At 38.6% G+C, this 24,176-nt stretch overlaps 1 protein-coding gene and 1 long non-coding RNA gene across 7 annotated transcripts in view; one reads left to right on the forward strand and one right to left on the reverse strand.

The window, feature by feature from the left end:
- The window catches only part of LOC131755383 (uncharacterized), an 89,874-nt gene that overhangs the window by 29,995 nt on the left and 35,703 nt on the right, over positions 1-24,176 (forward strand). Inside the window, exon 3 of the long non-coding RNA XR_010840102.1 lies at positions 9,774-9,931. This is a non-coding gene — a long non-coding RNA (uncharacterized lncRNA). The remainder of the gene's footprint in view (positions 1-9,773; positions 9,932-24,176) is intronic.
- The window catches only part of RANBP3L (RAN binding protein 3 like), a 49,883-nt gene that overhangs the window by 24,509 nt on the left and 1,198 nt on the right, over positions 1-24,176 (reverse strand). For all 6 annotated transcript variants that reach the window (XR_010840101.1, XM_067030880.1, XM_059061866.2 and 3 more), the window contains 2 exons: positions 1,493-1,551; positions 184-223 (listed from right to left, as the gene is read on the reverse strand). Coding sequence is in view for 5 of the 6 variants with exons in the window: in XM_067030880.1 (XP_066886981.1) it covers positions 184-223; positions 1,493-1,551 (99 nt within the window). In the remaining variant the exon portion in view is untranslated. The remainder of the gene's footprint in view (positions 1-183; positions 224-1,492; positions 1,552-24,176) is intronic.

Genomic DNA, 24,176 nt, shown 5'->3' on the forward strand with positions numbered 1-24,176 from the left:
TTAACATCAGTGTTGTCAAAGACCTGCATGTCATCTTTCAAAACAAGAGCCAGTCTACTTGCATGCTTAAAAACAAGAAAAAACGTTCGATTTTACATTGTCTGTGCCACATGCCAAAATGCTTGTGCCTACTTATCTCTTTGTATAAAGATTGCTTTTGAAATACAGGATACAAATCATTACCATGTTCTGCTGCTTCATACACGGTGTCTTCTGCAGGTCTCTGGAAGGAAACAAAGCTACCAGTGAGAGCTGAGTGTTTGCTGTTTTCAAATCAGACTTTCACCCTGTCACTTTATAAGAGAATTCTCAGAAGCCAGGTCTATTCAGCTAGGCTAGGAAAAGCTGCTCACCTTTACTCACTAGGAGTTGAGTTTTTCTTTAGTTAGTTTTGTGGGTAGTAGGGTAAATTACCTCCATAAGTAAGAATGAATAACAAGAAAGCTAAAGTGAGAATGCTACTAATGCTATCGTTTGTCTTTCAAAGCAAGTGATTTTAGTATGATGCTGAAAAAGCAAATAGAGTCCTTTAGATTTCTTTTGAGTCATATATTGCAGTTGAGAACTTATTTTATATCCAGTTTTAAGCTAGGTCAGTGGTGGGGAATGCAAGATGAGCCTTAGCCCTCCTAATCTCTTTCAGCCCCTCCCCTTTCCCAGTCACTCCAAAAAAAACCCCAGGTAATTTGGTAAAAATGGCATGTTATCCATAGTTTCAAGATAAGGCCTCTGGCTTCCCATTTCAGCCACATTGCTGTCAGTAAATCCCTACGATGTAAATATTCTGGAGTTACTACTCCTCTAAGTGAAGAACAGAGGATAAATTTATGCAGCAGTGATATCATTTAGTATAGCTAGCTTCTCGAAATACAATCTTGTCAAAGTAAAAATCAAAGAGGGGGCTTCCCTGGCGGCGCGGTGGTTGAGAGTCCGCCTGCCGATGCAGGGGACGCGGGTTCGTGCCCCAGTCCGGGAAGATCCCACGTGCCGCGGAGCGGCTGGGCCCGTGAGCCATGGCCGCTGAGCCTGTGCGTCCGGAGCCAGTGCTCCGCAACGGGAGAGGCCACAGCGGTGAGAGGCCCGCGTACCGGAAAAAAAAAAAAAAAAAAAAATCAAAGAGGGACTTTCCTGGTGGTGCAGTGGTTAAGAATCCGCCTGCCAATGCAAGGGACACGCGTTCAATCCCTGATCCATGAGGATCCCACATGCTGCGGAGCAACTAAGCCTGTGCACCATAACTACTGAGCCTGCGCTTATATCCTGTGAGCCACAACTACTGAGCCAACGTGCTGCAACTACTGAAGCCCGCATGCCTAGAGCCGGTGCTCCTCAACAAGAGAAGCCACCGCAATGAGAAGCCCAAGCACTGCAACGAAGAGTAGGCCCTGCTCACCGCAACTAGAGAAAGCCCACACACAGCAAAGAAGACCCAATGCAGCCAAAATAAATAAATACCTTAAAAAAAAAATCAGACAAAGTAACTTGATCTTACCTTAAAAGTTTGTTTTCTCTTTTCAAAAACAAATGTTGGTTGAGCAATGACAGATTTTTCTGTAAAAGTAAAAGAACATGCAAGAAGTCAAACAGTACTCTGACATTTCTAACACCAACTACAAATATTTGAAGATTTTTTGGTTTTGTATTTTTCCCTGCCTTTGGGTAAAATCCAAACTGTTTTACATGAATGCTGTAAATCACATATTTACAAATGATTTTTAACAATTAATTAGAGAAATAAATATTGGGGGAAAGTGATAGTAATATGTTTCCATAAATAGAGAGATCATCCCATTAAAAGAACAACCTTTACGTGTTTAAGGAAAACAAAGTACAATTACCTGCCTTTGGAAACTCATTGTGACATAGTGATTAACATCCTTACTTTTATTTTATTTATTTATTTTTTTGGACGTACGTGGGCCTCTCACTGTTGTGGCCTCTCCTGTTGCAGAGCCCAGGCTCCGGACGCGCAGGCTCAGCGGCCATGGCCCATGGGCCCAGCCGCTCCGCGGCATGTGGGATCTTCCCGGACCGGGGCACGAACCCGTATCCCCTGCATCGGCAGGCGGACTGTCAACCCCTGCACCACCAGGGAAGCCCAACATCCTTACTTTTAGAATAAAACATTTCAAAGGATGAAAAATCTCATCTGAGAGTAATACTTCTACTTGGTTTGGATCTCAAAATATAAATGGTACAGATGTACTTAAATGATCCAGGAATAATTCATATTTCCTTCACTAGTCATATACTAAGTCATGTTTTCAATATTTAGACTAAAAATCAGTCTTAAACAGTATTGTAAAGTAGGTAGTTTGTCTTCAGCCCTGCCAACCTTATTAATCTTTTATATTTTCCTATCTTAGGTAAGGATAGAAAGGAACTCATTCACTCTAGGGTATAAATGAGTGATAACAGCATTAAATATCAGCACTCTAGAATTCTTAGGGAAGATTATATGGTTGTTAAAAGCTTGGAGGGGCTCTGGAGTTAGGGAGGCATGTGTTCAAATAGAAGTTCCACCGCTAATTGGCAATATACTTTCGGAAACAATATGTCTGTACCTGGGCTTCCCTGGTGGCGCAGTGGTTGAGAATCCGCCTGCCGATGCAGGAGACACGGGTTCGTGCCCTGGTCTGGGAAGATCCCACATGCCGCGGAGCGACTAAGCCCGTGAGCCATGGCCGCTAGGCCTGTGCGTCCGGAGCCTGTGCCCCGCAACGGGAGAGGCCACAACAGTGAGAGGCCCGCATACCGCAAAAAAAAAAATAAAAAAATAAAAATAAAAAATAAAAAAAATAAAATATGTCTGTACCTTAAGTTTCTTCATCCGAAAAAAAAAATGAAGACTATAACAGTACTTACTTTACAGAAATTATGTGAAAATTATATGGATTTTTAGATATAATTACTTAGATTTTAACAAGACCAAAAAAAAGCCTGAAAGGATATTAAATATGTGACGTGACACCAATCCCTATTCCAAAACTCATAGCTGACCTTGCTAATCTATGACAACAGTTTCTTGATGAGCCCCAATATTACCTCAGAACTTTTATCATTATAGTCTTCTAGCAGCCATTACTGATGTATCATGCTGGCATAGAAACTGAGGTAATTTGCCATCACTGGCTGAATAAATAAACGTCTAGCTGAAGAATTTCAAGGAACTACCACATAATTACATCTTTTATATGCCAGAAAGGGGTTTTCCAATTACCCACAATCTTATCCCATAATAGTGTGTCAAAACTCTGCCAGACCACCCTTTGCCAAGCTCCTGGGCCCCTGTGAACTTGGGTACCTTCTTTCGGTCCAGCAAGATAAGCTTCATTTTTTTATGCAAGTCTGCCCTTGGAGCCAAGTGAACCACAGCAGAAAATGCTCAACAACATATTGGCATTGCCATCCATATTAAACTGTAGCTTGATTCTTCGTTCTTTCTTAGAACAAGCTCCTTTTTCAGCAATTACATTAGATTTAAGAAATGAGATCTCTAATGACTTTGAAAGGACATAGTCTTTGTGAATGTGCAGTGGAATACTTATGAAGTGGAATAATAAATGGGCCTCTTCTAAATTGGACTTAGGATAGTTGTCCTTAAAATAGTATGACTTGACCTAACCATAGACAAATAGCATGTTGACTTTTCTCTATCAAAACATAGAGCTAAAAACGGGCAAAAGTGATCTTCAATGGCAGCATTAAGTAGGAAATCATAAAGGGTTAGTTACTTGTAGCTTGGAGGGCATGTGGTAAAATAGGAAGGCCATAATTCAAAAATATAATTCAACAAATATTTATTGAGTATCTTTTTGTGCCAGCCACTGTGCTAGAATCCAGATATACATTGTCTGATTGAAGGTATATTAGCCTCAGTGCAGCCACCTCCTCTCCCTGACACTGCCCAGCTCATTAGCTGGAAAACAGATGACCTCCTTACCTCCTCTTCCATCTAGATTCTCTCTCCCTTTCTCAAACCAGTCCTTGGGCTCCAAAGACAAAGTCAAAAGTAAACATTTATCAAGCCATTGGGTTCATAGCAGTTTTCTAACCTGACCCAGTAGGAAAACTTGAAAATAAGATCATGGTCCTTAAAATGATATATTTTAAAGTGTATCCTTTCTTCTTTCTAATATATTTGTTGATCAATCCACTTATTCAACAAATATGTATTGAGGGGTGACTGTATACAAGTAACTTTGCAAGGTAAGAGAGAGAGGACAGTGGTATAAGATGAGGCTGAAGATGAAGTTGGATTATCTAAGATAATCTTCCCATCTCAAGATCCTTAACTTAACCACATCTACTGGGTTTCTTTTGCCACATAAGGTACGTATTTACAGGTTCTGAGCATTAGGATACAGACATCTTTAGGGAGCTGTTATACTGCCTACCACGCATACAAAATATTGAGGTTCTGTCTGAGCACTCTCTACTCAGTTCACAGAATGCTGGCAGCCACGTTTATTTCCTCCAGGCAGGAAATTATAAGATTTTTCTCTGGAGAGTCTGACCAACCCGAAAGAAAAGAACAAAAGATATTGGCAAACAGATTTCTCAGTGAATGGTCAAGCCACGTGATGAGTCCCCAGTGCAAGTGCACATAGATGCCAATGAGCTTTTTAGTGAGTGCCCCTTTCTTAAATATAAGCAGGCAATCAAGAGTCACCAGACATACAATTCAGTGATTGAATGAGTAAACAGAAGGAAAGTAAACTGGAGGGAAAAGACTGTGCAGAGAGTTTAATATATATTTTCTTAAATTATATACAAATAATTTATTTTCATACATATATATTTTATAATTATATATCTAATATGTATATAATTAATATCCTCACAAATATGAAACATCCATGAAGCAAAAGCAGAATACTATTTTTTAAAAAGAGCAACACAGACCAAGAATAAGCTTTTAGAAATTTAGACTTTAAAATATGGTAGTAGAATCAATGTTGACTTAAAAACATCAATAGGGGCTTCCCTGGTGGCGCAGTAGTTGAGAGTCCGCCTGCCGATTCAGGGGATACGGGTTCGTGCCCTGGTCTGGGAGGATCCAGCATGCCGCGGAGCGGCTGGGCCCGTGAGCCATGGCCACTGAGACTGCGCGTCCAGAGCCTGTGCTCCACAACGGGAGAGGCCACAACAGTGAGAGGCCCAAGTACCGCAAAAAAAAAAAAAAAAAAAAGTCAACAGAAGATTTAGAGAATAAAACTGAGTAAATAGTTCACATAGCAGAGCAAAAGAACATAAATGAAAAATGTGAGAAGAGATAAGAAAACTCAGATGATCAGTCCAAGAGTCACTTCAATGCCTGACTAATAGAAGCTATAGAGAAAGAGAATACAGGAAAAAGAGGGCTAGAAATTATCAACAAATAGATCATTAAAATTCCCCAAATCGAAAGACATATGTTTCCAGTTTGAAAGAGCCAATCCAATACTCAGAACAATACATGAAAATAGAACCGTACCAATGCACATCATGAAATCTTAGAACACCACTAAGAAAAGGTCCTATTGGCATGGAGAAGGCAGTAAAAAAAAAGTCACATATGAAGGGTCAGGTATCAGAATGGCTTTAGGTTTCACAACAACAATCCTGTAAGTTAGAAATCAAAGGATCAATGCTTTTAACACTCTGAAAGGAAATGATTTCAAGTCTAGAATTATGTGCTAATATAATGTACCGATTAAGTGTAAAGACATGATAAAAACATTTCCAACTGTAAGCTCTCAAAGTATGTACCACATGCACCCATTCTCAGGATGCTTCTAAAGGAAGTGCTCTACCAAAAGAGCTAGTAAACTAAGTAGCCAAGAAATAGGGGCACCGACTCTAGTTGTGAAGGTGAACAATGTGAACAATGTGCGGTGAACTCTAGAGGTGAAGGCAGCCTCCAGGATGTTGGTGAGAGGATAGCCCAGAAGGATAGCAGTACACCAATTGCAGAGAATAACCAGTCCACAATGGGGGAGGTCCCTGAGGAGACTCCAGGAAAGAAGTCTCCAAAAGGATCAAACTAAAAACTGTTGAATATCTCAAGTAACTGAATATTTTGAAAGCATATTTAGATAACTGGAAGAGACTTTGGGGGTTGACTGGTAACTAGTACATAGAGAATTAAGAAAACAAAACAAAACAAAAATAGGACACAATTATTAAATCCAGAGAAAACAAAAGGTTGGGCAGGAAAACAAAAGTAATAAAAATAGTAATCAAAATATATTACATAATCATGACGATGTGAATACTGAATCTTGATCTAATCAGACTTCTGATGCAATGATTTGGGGAAGATGGGGGAATGGAAAGCATTCATGTGTATGGTGGTAGTGGGTTGAAGGGGTCAGAAAAATCTGTATAAAGGACCTAAATTCTTCCATAGTTGCAAACCAGTAGCACTTAAACATAAATATAAAGAAGTAGCCCTAAGTGCCTGGTATTTGGTTATATGGAGGTTAATACAAAAAAAACAGCTATGAGTTGGATGCTGTTGTTACCTCTGGGGACCAAGAAAAAAGAAAGCAGAGGAAGGGGCTAGGAGGAGATTGCTACTTTTTTCCAGAAGAGTCTTGTAGGACCATTTGATCCCTTAAACCACATGAATATACATAACTTTGAAAAAATAAAAGCAAAATTTGAAAATAATTTCTTTTCTACCATAGTGTCAGACACTCATGATCAAAGGACAATTCTCACGCTCCTGGACAAAGACAGACTTCTTATTGAATTATACTGCTTAACAAGCACCCAGTATCTTATTTCTTTGGCCTACCTGTTCTTTGCTTAGAGATATATGAAAATAGATGTGTGAGCAAGATGGATTCACTGAATTCAGAGTGCAATAACACGCTTCTGAATAACTAAAGATCTGCTCTTTATAATGCCGTCTAATCTGCTGAAAGGCATTTTATGTTCTCGTCCTTCACCTTCATTCAAAATACTCCTTCACATCTCCAGACAAGAATTCAGCTAGAACATTATGCATCATGTAAGAGCTTTGTTCTTCAGGATTCTAAGGTAGTGTAATGGTCAGTGTTAACAGTAAATACACACTTATTTTCTCCCTATTCTAATATGTACCATAATTTTCCCCCAAAATTTTGGGTGAGTTGTAAGGTCTTGTTCCTACCTTTTTGTTTTCAATATATTTTATTGGCACTCAGTCTCTGACAAACCTGTTTCATGTAGGAAAGTAACTGGAGGATTTTCAGTCATCTCAGAGGAGGAGGTTTAAGAGTATCTACTGAGCCAAAAGCAGATCCGGAAGAGGAGGAAGAGACTGAGAATGAAGTCCCAATGGGCATGGGGGCAGGAAGCTCTAGGGGTCCCAAGTTTCTGCTACATGGCTTCTCCCACAGAGAGTCTGGCAGACTGCTTCATCCTGCTTGGTAGTTTAGGGTGATTAAGGTGAAAACTGAGTTCTCCACACTGGATAGAACCAGGCTACTCCAACCAGGGCCACGAAGGTTGTGGAAACACTCTTGGCAGGAAAGATGGTGGCAGCAACCCCCCTGCAGAGGAGTGGACACTGCCAAATGGGTCGCCTCTAATTGCTACCAGGACTGGAATTATCCACTTGGACTGCAGCCCTGGCATGCCCTGCATTTTCCTCTCCCTTTCTTCCTGGATTTTACCATGTGTCTCTGCCACGTCCTCTTTTCTCATTTCTTCTCACGCTCCAAAACCGTCCTCTTCACCTCTTTCACTCGTGTCTGGTTCTCTGACTGGTCAAAGCATGGATTTGGGAGCTCTGAAGTTAGATAATCCTAGACCTGTGCCTTAAAAAAAAATTACTGCAAGGCTTAACTTTCTCATCTTTCTCGATACATATTTTAAAAGGGTTGTTATGAGGATTGAAGGAATGTGTGCATGTAAGAGCACCTGGTACAGCTTCTTCAAACCTTTTTGGAACAAGGCAGAATATCTATCTCTCTATCGATCCATCCTCCATATATATACAGATATATACATCTATATATATACATTTACATATACATGCCTAAACACATGGCAATATGTCAGAGCACAGGCTGCACAGAAGACACTCAATAAAAGTTAGCTTCCCTTCCCTCCTCCCTTCCAGTCCTATGTCATTGCCATCACCTAGCTACCCTGTTAGCTCTGGGGAAATTTCTTAATTGTTCCTCAAAGGTCTTTCTTTTTCCTTTCACTCATAACCTTATTCTTACCCCTGGTTTTCTTCTCACTTTTCCTTGTTTTACTCCTATCTTTCTTTTTCTTTTTTAACATCAGGAAGTTTCTGAATTCAGGCCCACGGCCCATTGATAGTTTTAGAGATCCTTGCCCCTCAAAGTGTGGTCCAGACAGACTAGCAGCATTGACCAGGGACTTGTTAGAAATGCAGGCTCTCAAGCCTCACCCCAGACCTACTGCATCAGAATCTGCATTTTACAAGATCCCCAGGTGGTCTGTATACGTGTTTGAAGACTGGTCCTATGGAGCACCTCCAGGTGTCTGCCCACTGAGACCAAATCTAGGAAGACGGCAGTGGAGACCCTTGGAGTTAATGACTAAACCTCCAGACATTCTGAGTAACCTGACAGTTAACGAGAAAATAATTACAACTCAAACCACACACTATGATTATTGTGATTCAGTGTAAGGTGAAGTCAAGGGCTACTCTGAAGACCTAAAAAGAAATACCTGTAGTTAGGATATTGAAATATCGATACTGATATTGAATCAGTCATTCAGATATTCTGCTTAAAACAGTGATTTCCTCTCTGATGCAAGGAGTCTTCTGTTTTAATAATATGTCTGAAATCTGAGTAATGGAAATTTTTTTAGAAAATATCTTTGCTTGGGATTATTAGATGTCAGTTAAAATGTTTATTTCTGCAAAGCAAAAATTTAGCCTGAAAGCATAAACTACATCAAAAGCATTTGTCATAGTTCAAAGATTTTTCAACAGGAATTTAAAACATCTAGTCTCATCTATAAAAAATGACATCTTCTGTAGAAAAAAAAGATAAATCATGGCAGGAGACCCAGGAAGAGGAGATGTAGAGGGTCTGAATCACAATCTTGATTTTTAAAAAAACCCCTCAAATCTATGTTAAAATATTTTAAGATAGTTTTAAGAAATGACAAATTGTTGCCCCAGAAGAAAAGTGAATCTGTGCCAATTCATGAAGGAACTAGGCATAAGACATTCTGTACTCATTTCTAGCCATCTATGGAGGAACTCTGTAAAAATGCAAAATAAATGAACTAAACAACAAATTACCCACCAAAATATTAAAAAATATGTCTTTAAAGAAGGAGGTGGTAGGGCCACAGAGTCGTTATTAACTATGATGGGACACTCTTGATTCTACTTTATCAGATGTTTTGTACTGACTGACTTGAAGATAAAATAACCAAGACCCCAGAGGGAAACAGGCAGTTTACATAGGAAATTGCTGGGCTGAACTCACAAAGCACGAGCTGAACTTGAGACACAAGATAAATGGACCCTGCTGGAACAATTCCAGCCTTGTCGTCCCCGCTGAAGTTATAACCAATTGTGTACTATGAATAGGAGAAAACACTTTTCAACCCAATTCTGAATTTTTTGAACTGCTGTAAATTTTTGTTGGAAATGGAATTATAAACTGCCTGCTCTAAGAAATCTAGAATTTCTTAGTTTTGATTCAATGTGAGCACACATTTGAGAAAAAAAAGAATCAATATTAGAATAAAACGAAGGAAGCTATCCCTTTTCTCATAAATACCATGCTGATAAAGAAATTACTCATTTTCAGAATGGGACATTCTGAATAGGACATTGGAGAAGAAGAGGAGGAAAGTATCTCGCAACCCACTGAATACAGCCAATACCACTGAGAACTTTGTCTAATCCATCCAATTTTCTGAACTCATCTGCTTCTTATGCTGCTAGTCTTCAAGAGATCCATTCATTGTAAGTTCCAAAGACTTTAGACTCTTTTCTCAACTGGTTTGTATATTGGTCTCAATCTAGACACAGATCAATTTCAAAAAACCAAGACATAAAAAATAATTAAAGTATCTGATGTGAGCCAGAACTAGAGGTTGTGTCACACACAGACCTTGCTACCCTTCTGGAGGTCGGACCAAGCCCCTGAAAACTCTGTGTTTAATGCGTTCTCACCCCAACCTCAACATCAAGCCATGCTGCTTAGTTTATAATCCAGTCATTTGTGGTAGTGGGCTATGGCCAGTGACTTGATTTCATTTGCATTTTAGAATCTGGAGATTTGTGTCAATTCAATTGAAGAAAAATTCTTCTCATTTCTTAAAGTCATGTACTTCACTAACGTCATTATAAATAGGGAACTTCACAGATGTTAAAAAACAGAAAACTTTAAGTCATTTGATACAGAACATCTGGCAAAAGCACTCTGCAGATCAAAATACAGTGATGAAGGAAGAAACTGGCTTTATATTTTTGAGAGTGCTCTGTAATGTATCCCAAAAGACCTGGTCATCATGTGCAGCGTGCTTTATATTTGGGGATGATCAGTGAGTTGAATGGTTTCTTGAAGACCTTCTTGTTTTCCAAGAGACCTTTTTCAACAGCCAACACAGCATACTCCATTAAATTTTACTATTGTTTCAGTGTCAAAACATGACTCTTTGAATTATTTCTTTTTCTTTCTTCTTAAAACAGTACCATATGACATGCTTATGCATGTCATGACTAGTCTTTAACCTTTTGCCTTTTGAAATGTTTAACTTTATATGACCTAAAAGGTAGACCTTGCTGATCTCCCATGATGCTTCTTTTATGCACATGTGTAATGTGAAGACGTATATTTGTATCATACCTCATCTATCATAAAACATGTTTAAATATATTAATCTTTGGTGACTACCAGGAGCCAGAATGCAAGGTTTTATAAACCTAAACTTTGGCAAAAACGAGACTGGATTCAAATTCCATCTCTTCAATTCACTAACTTTGTGAGCTAGGGCAGATCATTTGATCCCTCTGAGGCCACATTTACTCATCTGTAAAATGGGAATAGTAAGACATACTTCACAAAGTTGTAAGGATTTAGCGAGGTAATATAGATAAAATGCTAAGCACAGCACCTGGCATATGAGAAATGCTTGGTAAACCGCAGCTCTTACTACATGATACAATCCTCAAGAGGTAAGTTATTAAACCCTTGGATCATGAGACAACGAAGGCTCCAGAATTACAAGATGTGTGCAAGGTCACACAGCTAGTACTTAGAGATCTGGGACTGAAACACATGAGAGCTAACTCCAAATCTCATGTTTTTTCCTCTAAGAAAGTCTCCCTCTTGGCTTAGTTAAATGCCTGTTTTACAGCTTCTTTTCTTATGAAGCTGTGATATACCTGAGCTGTGATAGCCCTTCTGCTTTTGTGGTCTGTACGAGCCTAGTTGAGATGTCATCCCAGACTGTGTGAGTATTCCTGCACTTTTGTTTTGCCATCTGTAAACATGCAAGATGCTTCACTTAATCTTACCATTTTCTGTTCGTATTTTGACTTTAAAAAGGCTTGTTTGAGAATGTTGGCAGGCAAATGGAGTGGTGAGCCTAGCAGTTTAAAACCTCTATGTCAATATTTATTTTCAGCCACTGGCAAAAATGACTCAGGAGAATGTATTACTTTTGACAGAGCATACCCATTTCTCCAAAATTTGAAGGTGTTATTTTATCTATAAGTATTATTGATGTTCATAGTTTATGGAATATAAACTATTGTATGCTTTTGTGATAAGGTTACCTGTAATCTTTAATTACTTGAATATGTTGGTCAGTAGCAAGTGTGGGCCCTCTGGATTGATAATGCCAGAAAGAGCTGTTTGCTCTTTCTCTACACCATTCCTTCATTTATGCCCATGGGGTAGTAAAGATGCAGAACGTGTCTTGTGATGTGCCTGGTCCACTCGGTACCATTTGGAAATACATATTTCATTTGACAGCATTTATAAATCACATATTTTCCCCTTAGAATAACTTGCAGTGTGAAAATGCTTCCATATGTTAGAAGTGGATCTCTCCATTTTGCTGAGGGAGGAGGGGATGGAAATATAGTCTAGGCTTCATGGCATGTTGAAGATAAGTATTGTACAGGTTTAAAGTGGTATCTGTTCATTTTAAGTAATTCCCTAGCGTTTTCTGCACTGCTAAAATTAGAGGTGATTTTGACATAAAATATCATATTAGTAATAATTAAAGCACTCTTCACAAAGACTATTAGATATGGCTGAAATGCTGCTTCATATATGGAATCCAGATAAATTCAAGCTCTTCCTCTTCAGTAAAGAAGTACGCTATTTTTAAATTCCCTCATGGATTCCAAGGCCGGATAGAGAAGCTTGATTGCAACTTCTTGCAATTTCTGAACTCTCTTCCTTAAACTCACTCCTCTTTGCCCTGAGCCTTTGAGCAAGCAGGAGAAAAGGCTCCTTGTTTTCCCGTTTCACAGGAATAAATGGATGTTATTCCACTGAGAACAAGACCTCGGAGGCCTAGGCAGGAAGAAAGGAGCAGGGCTGCTATCCAAGGCCCTCACAAGCCCGGAAGGCCTGGACCCTATTCTCTTGGGAACTTGCGGAAGCCCCCGGAGGTCAGCATTCGTCCTCACCTTACGTGTGTGAGGACTGAAATGCCCTGCTCGCCCACGGGGCACAGAAATGGAGCAGGGGTACTGTGCCGCCTGCCGCAGATGGTTCTGCACACACGTCTCACTGCTCTGCATTAGAACTAGTTCGAGAGAAGTAAAGGCCAGGTAGCAATTTGTACACCTTACCAGAAACATTTGTTCACCATGCTAAAGAAGATTACAGGATAAAAACTTAATCAGTTTTCAAAGGTATCTGACTTGAAAAAGCCTCAAAAAGAACCGCCAAAAACCTGAGAACAATCCTTTATATTTATTCATTTTCTTTCCTTCAAGCTTTTATGATCATTGAACTGTTATGACAAGTCAAGATGAAAGGATCAGAGGAGATTTTGTAATTATGTGATATCTTTTTTTAAAACATTTTTTATTGTGTGAAAATATACATAACATAAATTTTACCATTTTCACCATTTTAAATACAGTTCAGTGGTATGAGGTATTTTCTCAATACACAACTATCAACAGCATCCATCCCGAGAAATTTTTCACCATTCCAAACTGATATCCTCTACCTATTAAACACAAACTCCCATTCCACTCTCTCCCCAGGCCTTGGTAACCACTGTTCTACTTTCCGAGTCTATGAATCTGACTAGGTACCGAATGTAAGTGGGGTCAGACAATATTTGTCTTTTTGGGTCTGACTTACTTCACTTAGCATAATGTCTTCAAGGTCCATCTGTGTTGTAGCATATGTTAGAATTTTATTCCTTGTAAAGGCTGAGTAATATTCCATTGTATGTGTATACCACATTTTGGATCTTTTTTAAAAATCAGCTTTCCCTCATTTGTCTCCTTCTCCTTTCTTTGCTTCCATTTGGCTCCATATTTCTCTCTAACACCCACCTTCCTTGGCTCCCTACACGTTTCCCTCCCTCTACTCTTCCCATTTCTCCTCCCTCCCTCCCTGACATACTCATCATTTTCTCTACAGGCTTAATATGTATTAATATTACATACCAAGTACTCTTCTTATGGGTTGTTTTTTTTTTAAATTTTATTTATTTATTTATTTTTGGCTGTGTTGGGTCTTCGTTTCTGTGCGAGGGCTTTCTCTAGTTGTGGCGAGCAGGGGCCACTCTTCATCGCGGTGCGCGGGCCTCTCACTGTCGTGGCCTCTCTTGTTGTGGAGCACAAGCTCCAGATGCGCAGGCTCAGTAGTTGTGGCTCACGGGCCTAGTTGCTCCACGGCATGTGGGATCTTCCCAGATCAGGGCTCGAACCCATGTCCCCTGCATTGGCAGGCAGATTCTCAGCCACTGCGCCACCAGGGAAGCCCTGGGTATTTTTTTAATGAGGTAAAACTCAAATTTATCTCATCTTAATTTTTTAACTATGTTATATACTTTTAATAACGATGGTCCTCATATCATAAAATTCTTAGATGTAGACGGACATATAGTCCCAGCTCTCTGCACTAACTACTAACTTTGAGTAGATGACTTAGCTCCTCTGGTTTCAGTTTTCTAATATGTAAATTCAATTGTACTACGTGATCTTTGAAGCCCCAACATTCAATGATTTATGAATATCAATCACTCGGATGAAATTTTTGGGAAGAAAAATATTGATTTATTTGGTAAGTGTTAATTGCATGCTGTGAACAAAATAATGAACAATATCTTGAGTTTAAGCCTTAAAATGTGAGAAACGTTTACAAAGATAGAAAGAAGTTTGGCACATCTATTATGGTGGGGTTTTAAAAAAATATTTATTTATTATATTTATTTATTTTTGGCTGCACCAGGTCTTCGTTGCAGCATGCGGGATCTTTAGTTGCGGCATGGGGACTTCTTAGTTCTGGCATGCAGACTCTTAGTTGTGGCATGCGTGCGGGATCTAGTTCCCGGACCAGAGATCAAACCCAGGCCCCCTGTGTTGACAGCGCAGAGTCTTACCCACTGGACCACCAGGGAAGTCCCTATGGTGGGGTTTTTTTTGAAGATTTGTTTTCTCTATCTTTTTGTTTTTTTCTTATCTTTAAATTTGTAGCTAGCTGTTCTCTACAAACCCCTCTAAACCTACTTTGCTTCATCCCACTAACAAAACAATCACTTCTACTAATTAATTTTAGCTTACTCAATTTTCAAAAAGAAAAATGGCAAATAACACCGAAGCTTGAGAATGAAGCTCCTTATAACAAAGTTGGCCTTGTTGAACAAACAGAACCTCATAATCTGTAGCACCGGTATATGTCTTACCCATGCTCAATTTATAAAAACACACATGCACACAAATCTTTATCTTCAATTTCATTTCTCTGCAGACAACTAAAGTTTAACACAGCCAACCTTAGACCAAAATAGTCCATTTCCAACATTCAAAAACTTACTCCTTACTTTACACTCTCTCTCTAGATGGCAGCATCCCTCTTTGTTACAAATTACCTCCTTTTATCAAGATGAGAAAGGATTTGGTGCCAGTTACTTAAGCCAGTCATTATATAGATCTGAAGTATGGTTTTTTCACTTAGGTGCATCGCTACTCTAGAGGCATGATCAAGTTACTGAGTTGTAGTTTCTGGAGGTCTGGTAGTTTCTCTGGATCTGCTAAGGGAAAAGAATTTATGTCCTGTTAGCATTACATTCTTTTAGGACCTGAACCCATTCTGTGGAGATATAGGCCACTTAAAAGATTTCTTCCTTCTCTCTCCTGTGAGATCAGGTCCCATCTTCCTCAGTTCCAAAGAGGACAGTTCCCTGTCCTCTTTCTGGCTCAGCTCACACATGCATGTTCTATGCTCTTTTGATGTTAACTTTAGTTAGTCTCAAAATATATCTTCAGACCCTCATCACTTGTTAGCAGTCTAGATCTTATACCTATGACTTCTGCCTTGCTTGTTTATTGCCATCCACAGGAGGTGAACCATCTGACATTTGGGTAGAAGGAATGCAGCTTCCTACTGAATACAGGTATTGATTGCATATTAAATCCTGACTTTTGTACTAGATTTGCCAACAGACTTCATTAAAAAGCAACTCTGGTGCGAAACTTACCTTGCCGAAATGTTGTTTAAGATTTCAAGTCAAGTTAATGATTTAATATAATGGTTGAGCCAGCACTTTTTAAATAGAATCCTCAATTTAAATAAAAAGTGAATTATAACAATGACTGTTATTTAGCCCTTTTTCATTTGGAGTTTGGGACACTGCTTGTTTATTTTGTCAAAAGTACGAAGGATTTCTCTAAGGCCATATCAGTCCAGTTCCAAAAACAGTGCATTGCTGTCTTTCACACTTCATGCAGTGTGAGAGATATGGACTGTGCTGTTGTTTAAAAGAAAACTGCTAGCCCAGCAAGCAGGTCACTTTCTCTGGGCTGATGTGTTTGCATTGATACAGCTACATTTTCTCACCTCTTTCTCTAAGGGACAAATACCCCCTTCTGAGACAGTTGGATGTGGTTAGTAATTTATATAGAAATTAACCAGTGACTTCAAAAACAACACATTTTGAACAACTGAACCACAAATTGAGTTCAGGGGCCAGCCATCACTCAGGCCCTTCATAAGTGCTTAGCTGAGCATCTATTTTTGTGCCGGGTAAGAGGCAGTGAGCATGGATTAAAGCAGAGGCTCTGGAGTCAGGGTTCTTGGGTTAGGATCTTGCCTCTACACCCCTGCTGTGAGGTCTTGTCCATTACCTATCTCATGAGGCTTTTGCAAAGAAACGAGCTAATACATGAAAAGCACTTAAAACAGTGTCTGGCCTATGACAAATACTCGGTAAATGTGATTTGTTTATAAGTGACATGTTGGCACTGTGCTGTGTAGTCCAGGGCATAAACTCAGTTTACTGCTCTCAAAGAACTTGTACAACACAGTTAAGGAGACAACATCAACATGATTTAAATAATTATGGACAAATCATAGAATCTTAGTTTTGAAAGGGGTCCTATAGGTCCCCAAGTGGAACTCGCCATCTAAGGTGTCTAGAGCATCCTCAGTAGATGGCCTTCCATAACGTGGCATATCAGTAAGTGTTAAAAGGTATCCTGTTGCCTGAGTTTCCCAACACGCGTGGCAGCATTCTGGTGTATGCGTTAACATGTGCCAAGATCTTGGTCCTTCATCCCACAGGGTCAGCCTCCTGTTTTTACCCCCAAGCTGTTATACACATTTGAGATTCATCTCTGTGGTACATGTATCAGTAATGCATTTCTTGCTACTACTGTGTAGTTATCCAGTGTATGAATATACCACAATTTGCTTATCCATTGACCTTGCTTATATACACTTGGGTTGTTCACATGTTGAAGTTCACAGGAATAAAATCTGCTATGAACATTCTTGCTCAAGCTTTTTGTGGACGCATTATTTTCATTTCTCTTGGGGAAAATGACTAAGAATATAATGGCTAGATCATAGGGTAGGTGTAGATTTAACTATATAAGAAACTGCCAAACTGTTTTCCAAAGTTGTTATATCACTTCACGGCAATGATTAGGAGTCTTGTTTCTCCACATTCTCCCCAACACATAGTATCAACAGTGTTTTTTTTTTTTTTTTTAATTTTTTTTTTTTTTTTTTTTTACGGTATGCGGGCCTCTCCCGTTGCGGAGCACAGGCTCCAGACGCGCAGGCTCAGCGGCCACGGCTCACGGGCCCAGCTGCTCCGCGGCATGTGGGATCCTCCCGGACCGGGGCACGAACCCGTGTCCCCTGCATCGGCAGGCGGACTCTCAACCACTGCGCCACCAGGGAAGCCCTCAACAGTGTTTTTAATTCTAGCCATTCTAGTGAATGTGAAACAATATCTCACAGTGATTTTAATTGCGTTTTCCTGATGACTTATTATGTTGAACATCCTTGGTTGTGCTTACTGGCCATTTGTGTATTCTTTTTGAAGTTCCTGTTTTTCTGTTCTTTCGTCAAATTGTTTACATTGAGTTCTTTATATATTCTGATTTCAAGTCCTTTTTCAGGTACATTTTTTACAAATATTTTCTCCCAGTCTTCTCTTTTCCTAATGTTATCCTTTAAAGAGCAGATACGTTTAGTGTTGATAGTCTGATTTGTCTAATTTTTATGGTTAACACTTTTTCTGTCTGTCTAAAATCTGCCTATTCCAACTTTGTGAAGATAGTTTTCTGTTTTCTTTTAAAAGCTTTATAGATTTGCTTTTGCATTTTAGTATATTTCATCTCAAGTTAATTTTTGTATGAGGTAGGTATTAAGGTTCATTTTTAATAATATGTTTATCTATTTGTTCCAGGATTATTACAGAAAAGACTATCTTTTTCGCTTTCAAATTATCTTGGTATCTTTGTCAAAAATCAATTGACCACATATGAATAGTTCAGTTTCTTGGCTTCCTCTTCTGTTGCAATGGTTGATTTTCTATCCTTACACCATTATTATACCGCCTTATTATAGCTTAAAATCCAAAGTACAATTTGTCAACTGTGTATTTCTTTTTCAAGATTGATTAACTATTCTAGATCCTTTGCATTTCCTTATAAATTTTAAATCAGCTTATCCAAAAAAAAAAGTCTGCTAGAATTTTGATTGGGATGGCCTTGACTCTCTAGATCAATTGAGGAGGATTGATACCTTAATAATATTGAGCCTTCCAATTCATGTATTTAGTTCCATCTTCTTTAGCTTCTCTCTGCAATGTCTGTTTTAAGTGTACAGGTCTTGCACATATTTCGTTATTTATTATTATTAGTTCTAGTGTTTTGGGCAGTGGACGTAGATTCCTAAGGATTTTTCTACATAGACTATAACTTGTCTGTGAATAAAAACAGTTTTATCTCTTTCTTAACTTAGTACACTGGCTAGGACCTCCAGTATGATGCTGAGTAGAAGGAATACAGCGGACATCTTTATTATCTTCCGATCTTAGCAGGAAAGTGTTCAGCCTTTCACTTGATACTAAAAGTACCATGTTAGATGCTGGTTTTTGTAAAGTCCTTTATCAGGTTGAGTAAGTTCCTTTCCATCCCAAATCCTTTTAAAATTTTTCATGACTGAATGTTGAATTTTGTTTATGTTTTTTTCTGCATCTTTCTGGCACAGTGTTGTTTATAATATTCCCTTGTTATCCTTCTAATATTTGAAGGATCTATAATGGCACTCTATATCATTCCTGATAATGGATTATGTGATTATGTGTTTTGTCTCTCTCTCTCTCTTTTTTTTTTTTTTTGGCTGCACTGTGCAGCATGCAGGATCTTAGTTCCTCGACCAGGGATCAAACCCATGCCCCTTGCAGTGGAGCAGTGGAGCACGGTGTCTTAACCACTGGACCAGGGAAGTCCTTGTTTTGTCTCTTTTTTATTGATAAATCTAGTTAGGATTTTATTAATTTTATTAATGTTTTCAAAGAAATTGCTTTTGGGAATCAGGGATGAGTAGAATATTTCCTCCTAGCTTTGGTTTTAGAAGTAGGAAAATGAAAGAGGTTTTTTGTTTATTTTTACTTTCATTTTTTTAAGTCTAACTTCAGAAATGTAATTAGGGATAGCTTTGGACAGCCATAGCTGTAAAAAAAATTGTGGTAAAATACACATACCATAAAATGTACCATGTTAACCATTTTTAAGTGTACAGCACAGTACTTTTAACCTTGTTTACATTGTTGTTCAGTCAATCTCCAGAACTCTTTCACCTTGTAAAACTGAAACTGTATACCATTAAACAATGACTACCTACTCACCCCTCTTCCTGGCCCTGCCCAAGCCTCTGGAAATTCCCATTCTGCTTTCTGTCTCTACGAATTTAACAGTTCTACTTATCTCATATTAGTGGAATCATGCAGTATTTGTCTTCTGTGACTGGCTTATTTCACTTAACATAATATCCTTAAGAATCATCCATGTTGTAGCCTGTATCAGAATTTCCTTCCTTTTTAAAGCTGAATAATAATCCAGTTATGTATTTTGTTTATCCATTCATTTGTTGATGAACACACAGGTTGCCTACCCTTTTTGGCTATTGTGTGTGCAAATATCTGTTTGAGTCCCTGCTTTCACTTCTTTGGGGGTGTATACCCAGAAGTAGAATATCTGGTTCATAGAATAATTCTATTTTAAAATTTTAAATAGTAAGGAACTACCATACTATTTTCCACGCAGATGCGTGATTTTACTTTCCCACCAACAAAACACAAGGGTTCTAATTTCTCTACTCTCTCATCAACACTTGTTATTTTCTGTTTTCTTTTTTTAATAGTAACCACCCTAACAAGTGTAAGGTGGGAAAATGAAGTTTAAATAATTACATTTATTTTCCAAATCCTCACATATGTGCCATCCACTAGGAAGGCTTATTATGGAAAGGATTCCTGTCCTGGGTGTGAGGTTGAACATGATAAATAAATAGAATATGAGTTCTCCCCTTTCTAATAATTTTTTAATGATCTATATTTGTTTCTACCAATCTGTGACTTTAAATGCTTTGCAAATAGAACAAAACTATCTCTTTGAAGCTCCCTTTTGGTGAAAGAAAAACAGAAGTGTGTGTAGGTCTTCTGGAGATTGAGTTTAATAATAGTCAACAATTTAATCAGTCATGCCCACATAATGAAATCCCATATAAAAACTCCAGACAACAAGCTCAATGGAGCTTCCTGGTCTGTGAACTCATTGATGTACTGGGAGAGTGGTGCACCCAGACTCCATGGGGACAGAAGCCCCTGTGCTTAGGACTTGCCTAGACCTTGCCCTATGTATCCCTTCATCTGGCTGTTCATTTGTTTCCTTTATAATAAAATGGCAGTTGTGAGTATAGAGCTTTCTTGAGTTCTATGAATTGTTCTAGCAAATTTGTAAACCTGAGAGAGTTGTGAGAAGCCTTGAATTTGTAGTTGTCCAGGAAGAAATGTAGGTATCTTGGAGACACCTGAGAGTTGTAACTGGCATTTGAAGGGGGGCAGTCTTGTGAGACTGGGCCCTTAACTTTTGGGGTCTTTGCTAACTGTAAATAGTGTTAGAATTGAATTGAATTATAGGACACCCAGTTGGTGTCAAAAAATTGGTGTCAGAACACACAAAATCAGGAGGAATACCAATACATCTTGGGTCTGCAGAGGTTTTCTAATATGGACCAATGAAGAAACTTAATCATGGTAACACTAAGAATTGTGGATTTTATGAGACAGCTATATATAACAGAAAGTGCCTTGAATGTAGATTTTAATAACTATGTAACCTTGGAAAAATCACTTGACCTTGAAGATTCCTAGTGTCCACATCTTTAAAAATGAGGCTAATGATGCTTACCTGTAATAGTTAATTTTATGTGTCAACTTGGCTGCACCACAGTGCCAGATATTTGGTCACACATTATTCTGGATGTTTCTGTGAGAGTGTTTTGAATGAGATTTACATTAAATTGGTGAACTTTGAGTAAAGTAGATTGCCCTCCATAATGTTGGTGGGCCTCATCCAGTCAGTTGAAAGCCTGACTAGAACAAAAGATTGACCTGTCCCGAGGAAGATGGAATTCTGCCAGCAGACAACCTTTGCACTTCAACTGCAACATCGGTAGGATCTTCACGTGGGTCTCCAACCCGCTGGCCCACACAACAGACTTTGGACTTGCTAGCTTCCATAATCATGTGATCAGTCCCTTAAGATAACCTCTCTCCCTCTCTATATATCTTTATATGTATCTATATATTTCAGTATATACACACACGTATATACATATAGAGTATGTATATACGTACATGCTTTGAGGTTAACAAAGTAGTTTCACATACATTATCTTATTTAATTCTCATAACAACCAGGTGAAGTAGTGTATTAATCAAGTTTCTGCAGAGAAAGAGAACAATAGGATGTATACATAGATGTATACACACACAGGCATACATACCTACATGTATGTAGACTCATGTTACATACATGTATACACACGTATATATGTATACACATATGTATAAGTAAATAAGATAATGTCTGTGATACTACTTTGTGAACTTCAAAGCACTGTAAAAAAAAAAGGCACTGTAAAATGTAAGGATCGTTAAGTCTGCCTAGTACATGTAATGGGTACTGAACTTTGTGCCGAGTCTTTATAGACATATAAATTAATGTCTACAAATGTGGTCTCAGATCAATGTTATAGACAAATGGATTTGAAATATCACAGAAGAAGCAACCGTAGAAAGATTAGCCTTCTGGACTTCTGTTCTGGACTAGTGTAGCACCTGTTGCCGTAGAGTGTAAAGTCTATGCGGACAGGAAAGCATGCGGCTTAGCTGGCTTAGTTCAGCGTACATACCCAGCATCTGGCACAGTGTTTTGCATAGTCAATTGTCCAGCTAATTGCTGAAGAATAAGTGACTTTTATCTATGTGGTCACCCAAAAAGCACATTTTGTGAGTGACTAGGTGGAAAGAGTTAAATAAATACCTCAGACTTAACATAAAGCACTTTAGCATCTAGCATGGAGGACTGGAAAGTACGCATGTGTTGAACCTGGTTATGGCTCAGAAGAGTTAAATGTCAATTAATCCTGACCTGTGTGCTGGAATCTTAGTCTGGCTGGTGGTAGGCCAAAGCCACAAACTCAGAGTACCTCAGTGAATAAATCCACAGCCAGCCCTCACTCTCTGAAACAAATGGCTTTGCTTCCTTGGTCCTTTGCTGAACTTTGCATAATAACAAGGTACAAATATAGCTTGGTGGAAAAGTCAGAACCATTGCAGTGAATGAATACTTTTAAACTCTAGGACAGTAACTGGAATGCAAACACTGCCCAGCGTCACTTGTCAACTCAGATCTCTAGATGACATCTCTTGTAGCAGTCAGTGGCCAGTCTGGATTGCATTAGCATGCTTCACAACTTTATGGATTGTGGTTTATGTGGGCAGATATTTTGAGACACAGTTGTGGAAGAATATGGTTGCTTTCAAAACATTCTAGGCAAAAGCTTTGGTCTGCAAGAGGAGACCAGACTTCTAATCTTTTTGATATTTTGGGAAGTATGTCATCACAATGTTATTTCCAGGCTGTTCTGGATATGGCCAGTAAGGCAGAGACCATCAACACGGCCTGCCTTAAATTAAAGCAACAGTGGGATACTATTTTCCACTTATAAAACTGGAAAAAAACAATTTTAAAATAATACCCAGTATTACTGAGACTCTATATCTCTACACTGCTGATTAGAGGAACATCTGCCTCCCCCAGCTTGAAAAATCTTTAAAAACATGCATATCCTTTGACTCCACAATTCCACCTCTAAGAATGTATTCCAAGAAAATAATCTTATCTTGGCAATGATTTATCCATTAGTGTACATTAAACACAGTGTTGCTTGTAAGAGTGAAAAATTAGAAATCAATGAAATGTCCATCCACAGTAAATTGCCTAAAAGAATTCTGCTACATCTATATGAAGGAATAGTATACAACTGTTAAAAATAAGGTTGTAGAAGAATATATAATGACAAGGGAATTTGTTCATAATCTATTGTTGAGTTAAAAAGCAGTTTGCAAACTCTATGTACAAAATAAGTCTATATTTACTTTAAAAAATCAAGCAAAAGAATAATTTGTACATGTGCATATAAGAAAAGGCTAGAAGGCTATACATTAAGATGTCAATAGCAACTATCTTTGGGTGGTGATTTTTACAGGTGATTTTTACCATCTCCTTTATGCTCTCCTTAGCAAGGTTACTATAATAAATATTACATCAACAATTGTGGGAGAGGGAAAGTAGCTTTAAACATTTCAAACAAAATGAACAGCAAACAAAAAACCTCTGATGAATTAGATTGTCTATTAATAGAGAAGCAAGTGCATTTGACAGTGCTGTGATTAAACCCTGGCACATTCTAGGACTTGACATTCTAAGGCAGTTAGTTCAAAATAATTTATATGAGCCCTGATGGTACAAAAGGGTCTTAGTAGTTTTTGCTGTTTTCACTTAATAGGAAGTATCTTATACCCACACTCTGCTAAGCCTTGTACAGAATGAAGTCCAGGAACTGAAGCACGGAAGTGGCCTGACACATTCACACAAATGTTAGCACACAGATGCCAGCTTGGAAATGGGAGGTTTCAGCCCTTCAGCCAACATTCTTCATGCCACTGAAATCTAAAACTGTGTCTATGGAAAAATAAGCAAAGAGCTTGTAGCCTAGAGCCATATATAGACAGATTCATCTGTCTATTGAGGGTATTGAGGAGAAGTTAGAAATGTCTGGGGTAAATCCTTAACCTCTTGGGGGTGATGTCATCCCTGACACCCAGCCTTTTCTACAAGTGTCCTTGGTGTCCCTGACAGAATGGATTGGAGGGATCGTCCTGTCTATTCATGTCAACCATCTGCTGCTAATTGATGCAGCTGGCTGAGTAGTGGATTTGAAATTTTAAGACTGATGGTGAAAATGGCTGCAAGGTAGATAGTTCAGTATGAATGAGTGCGCATCGTGTGAAATGTGTCACTTTTCCCTGTCTGTCTCCATCTGTTCCAGAACCATAAAAGAGGAAGAGCCAAGAATATATTTATTTCTCCCACAAATGAATGAGCCAGAGATCCAGACAAATTTAGGCTTAAGCTTTACGTC

Source organism: Kogia breviceps, chromosome 4, assembly GCF_026419965.1.
Source record: "Kogia breviceps isolate mKogBre1 chromosome 4, mKogBre1 haplotype 1, whole genome shotgun sequence".
In the NCBI taxonomy this organism is placed as follows: Eukaryota; Metazoa; Chordata; class Mammalia; order Artiodactyla; family Physeteridae; genus Kogia; species Kogia breviceps.